The sequence below is a fragment of the Bos indicus x Bos taurus genome, chromosome 15, assembly GCF_003369695.1.
Source record: "Bos indicus x Bos taurus breed Angus x Brahman F1 hybrid chromosome 15, Bos_hybrid_MaternalHap_v2.0, whole genome shotgun sequence".
NCBI classification, from domain to species: domain Eukaryota; kingdom Metazoa; phylum Chordata; class Mammalia; order Artiodactyla; family Bovidae; genus Bos; species Bos indicus x Bos taurus.
The window spans coordinates 2,447,085-2,451,325 of NC_040090.1; the positions used below are offsets into that span (position 1 = coordinate 2,447,085).

At 44.8% G+C, this 4,241-nt stretch overlaps 1 protein-coding gene across 1 annotated transcript; it reads left to right on the top strand.

Moving 5' to 3' along the window:
* Positions 1–222: 222 nt before the first annotated feature.
* LOC113905188 (olfactory receptor 10W1) lies at positions 223–1,167 on the top strand. The gene has a single exon (XM_027562164.1). It carries the CDS (start codon positions 223–225, stop codon positions 1,165–1,167), a length of 945 nt encoding a protein of 314 aa, XP_027417965.1.
* Positions 1,168–4,241: the final 3,074 nt, after the last annotated feature.

Consider the following 4,241-nt stretch of genomic DNA (forward strand, 5'->3'; position numbering starts at 1 on the left):
AAGTGAAGAAGCTTGTTAAAGGGGGGAAGAAAAAGACAGTAAGTCTTAATTCTTGTAGTTTCTAACTCAGTTAGATTACATCAGGGCTCATGTAATATAATCTTAGATTACATCATCATGATGCAGATTACATCATACATCATGGGAGTATGAACTGATGTATTGTTAGTCTGATTCTTTCTTTGCATTAATAACTCTCAACAGAGAAAGTCTGTTAACTCAATGTCCTGGGGAAACCACTCATTGTGGATGGAATTCGTGTTCCTGGCCTATCCCTCCCAGTCAGAGCCGCGCATCTTGTCCTTCCTTGGGGTCAGCCTGGTTTATACATGGGTCATCACTGGGAATGTCCTCATCATGGTGGCCATCCAGACCGAAGCCCGCCTCCACACGCCCATGTACTATTTCCTGGGCAGCCTTTCGGGAGTAGAAATCGGCTACACTGCTGTGGTGGTGCCCCACCTCCTGGCCAACATCCTACGGTCAGAGAAGACCATCACCCTGCTGGGCTGTGCCACTCAGATGGGCTTCTTCATCGGACTGGGCAGTGCCGACTGCTTCCTCCTGGCTTCCATGGCCTACGATCGCCACGCTGCCATCTGCCACCCACTGCAGTACCCTCTCATCATGCCTCGGACGCTTTGCGCCCGCTTGGTGGTGGCCTCCGTGGTCCTCGGCCTCTGCCTGTCCTTCCAGCTGGTGGCCTTTGTCTTCTCTCTGCCCTTCTGCCCAGCTCGGGGCATTCAGCACTTCTACTGTGATGTGCCCCCAGTGATGTGTCTCGTTTGTGCCCAGAGCCACAGGCATGAACAGTCAGTGCTGGTGGCGGCCACACTGGCCATCGCAGTGCCTTTCCTCCTGATCGCCGCCTCCTACGCCTCCATTGTGGCCGCGGTGTTCCGGGCCCACTCGGCCTCGGGCCGCCGCCGGGCGTTTTCCACCTGCTCCTCCCACCTCGCCGTGGTCCTGCTGCAGTACTGCTGCTGCGCCTTCATGTACCTGCGGCCCAGCTCCAGCTACCACCCCGAACAGGATCAGTTTGTCTCCCTGGTGTACACACTGGGGACCCCGTTGCTGAACCCGTTTGTCTACACCCTGAGGAACAGTGAGATGAAAGAGGCCATAGCAAGAGTTCTTGCCAGGAGTTGCCTCCCCCGGGAAAGCTAGGCCACCCTAAAGGACATCATTCCTGAGTGTTCACTGGAAGGACTGATGCGGAAGCGGAACTCCAATATTTTGGCCACCAGATGGGAAGAACTGACTCATTGGAAAAGACCCTGATGCTGGGAAAGATCGAAGATGAGAGGAGAAGGGGACGACAGAGGATGAGATGATTGGATGGCATCACCAACTCAATGGACATGAGTTTGAGTAAACTGCGGGAGTTGGTGATGGACAGGGAGGCCTGGCGGGCTGCAGTCCATGGGGTCACAAGAAGTCAGACACGACTGAGCGACTGACTGAACTGAAAAACTAGGAGAGGGTCTTACCTCTCAGACAAGGGTTAGTTTCCAGCTCGTGCAAATTCCCATGCAACAAGGATTTCTCTCAGTTGATATTAAAATTATCTTTTAAAAGGGTACAAGTTGTTTGGACACTATTTAGCTAAGTGTACCAGAGACCTTTAAAATGTTTCTGCCATTTGACTCGGTAATTTCTTTTCTTTTTTTTTTTTTTAGCTTATATGGCTGTGCTGGGTCTTAGCTGCAGCACACAGGATCTTAGATCTTTGTTGGGGTATGCGGGATCTTTATCTGCAGCATGCAGAAAATTTCATTTTTTTAATTGTTCATGTGTGATTTAGTTCTCTGATCAGTGATGGAACTGGGGCCCCTGCATTGCGAGCAAGGAGGCCCAACCACTAGATCACCAGGAAAGTCCTGACTCAGCAATTTCTATGAATGAAATACATAAGCATCATAAAGTAATATAGACTGGTACTTATAAGGCAATATCCAGGTATCAGTTGGAAGCAGATGGCCCATTCAGTAGATTTTAACTGAAAAAAAGGTATTCTGATTATATGGAGACATATGAGTAAGGGAACCAATAATCGTGGTCAAGGCACTTACGTACTAGCAACAGCAGGAAGCCATTATCACCCTACACCTAAAAGGCAAAAGGATGATAGAGTATTATCTGAGACCAATAAGAGCAAGATTTATCAAAAAGAGACTCTTGGTGGAACTCTGGCCTCAGGGGGAAAGGCCTATTATAGAATAATGGCCATGCAGGGAAAGAGCAGGGAGATAAATACTTAACCCACTCTCTGCCTGCATCCTCCCGTCTCTTGCCTTTTCTCCCATTGGCTGAGTCCATCTGGAAGCAAGAGGGCAGAGAGGCTGAGTGATTCAGTCCACAGGAGTGAGACTTTGGGGACAGACGGGAGCACAGAAGGTCCTTGAGAGCTGGGACAAGAAGATAATAATCAGAACAGAAGTTGGTCGTTAGCATATTAGAAATAACAATGAAGATACATTAACAGTTCAGTTTCCCCATAATAAAGGATTGGTTAAACAATTACTTATGAGACAATATTACGTAGGCTTGAAATATGTTTTCAAACGCTAGTTGTCAGTTGCTAGTTGTTAGTGATGGCTAACGTTAAGTGCCTTCTGTCTGCCAGAATCTGTGCTAGGGGGCTCACTTTCTCTCCCTTTCCTTCTCCCTCTCCCTACCCCTCTCCGTCTCAGTCTATCTATCTATCCATAAAAGTCGGCAGATGGAGGAGGTGATGGACTCGTGTCCTCAAGAACCATCTTAATTTGGGGTAGAATTTAAGCGTCTTTCCTTGTTTTTTCTGAGGATAAAACTGAATCAAAGAGATTAAATAACTGGTGGATGTCAGACAGCTCACGAGTGGCAGAGTTGGGATTTGAACCCAGATTCCAACTTCAGAGGCAATGTTAACACTTACAACTGGTGAAAGCTGTAAAACCACTTCTACAGCATGACCCAATGTTTGAAAAATACACCATGTGCACATTTTAGGAAAAAGTGGCCACAAATGTACCAAGATGTTAACTATGGTCATCTCCAGTTTGAAGGATAATGAATGATCTTCATTATATTCACTCTCCATCTTTATCTTTTTCCACACTTTCTATATTACAAAGCTATTATTTTTAATTCAGAAAAAAATAACTGTTGAAAAGCATTTTCATAAAGAATCTGATGTTTATGCATTAGCTTGAACCATGTGAAATGAGTATCATTTGACCACTTGTGATCTACAAGACAGTGATCTCACATGTTGCAAGCTCGTGCATTTATGTAGCTTAAATCTTCTATTCCTACAAGAATGCCCTTCTACTTTTCATATAACCCTGTATTGATAGTGTTTCCTTTTTTCTCTTCAAACCCTTGATGATTTCTTAAAATGAGGATAATTATTTTAATATAATTTGACATAGAAATACTGAGAAGGACTTTACATTTTGTAAAGTGTAAGGCATTCTCCTCCTACCCTCTCAAGACATCATGCATCAGTTTTATCTGTAACATTTTTCTGGGCATTGAGAAGAATGTAAAAAGGTAGGGGGAGGGAAGCAGGGAAGGAAGGAGAAGGTAAGGTTTTCAATTACATTTCAGTGTGACATTTGATGTCATGAATCATATTTCTCATTAACTTATAACTCAAAACAGGTAAGTCAAGAAAGAAAGGATGAATTATAAGGCCAGTGGAGAAACGTCACTGAAGGATTGATTCCAAATTATTGAGTACTTCCAGTCCCCCATCCCCAGATGTATAATAAAGGATGAGGTTTACTTGCTTATCGAAAATCACTTGGCAAACTCATGTGTCTAGTGTCTAGTTAACAAGAGTCCTTTCCTAGAATCATTAGCCATCAAAAGTACATAGTACAATAGAATCATGGGAGAAAACATGCCTATGTCTGCCTGGAGGTATTTTTTTTTAACTAGGTCCTCATAAAGCCTATATTTTGCCAATCATAATAGGTGCCCTAGGATTCTTTTTCTCTGACTGGATAAACTAGACACCTATGATCATAAATGCCTGAAAAGCACTTCCTCTGTCTAGAGATGGGGCCATAAACACATAACTAACGGGCTCTCTGACTGTGTATCAGTGCCTCCTACTCTAAATTCTGCTTCTTATTATTTCCCTTGTCCCACGTCTTCTGGGATGTGTATCACTGACCCTCACCTAAATTACTGTACCTTGTGGAGCTTCCCAGGTGGCGCTAGTGGTGAAGAGCCTGCTGCCAGTGCAGGAGACG

What these genes read in the sequence shown, in the direction of transcription:
- LOC113905188 (XM_027562164.1), top strand. Translation starts at nt 223, where the DNA reads ATGTCCTGGGGAAACCACTCATTGTGGATGGAATTCGTGTTCCTGGCC.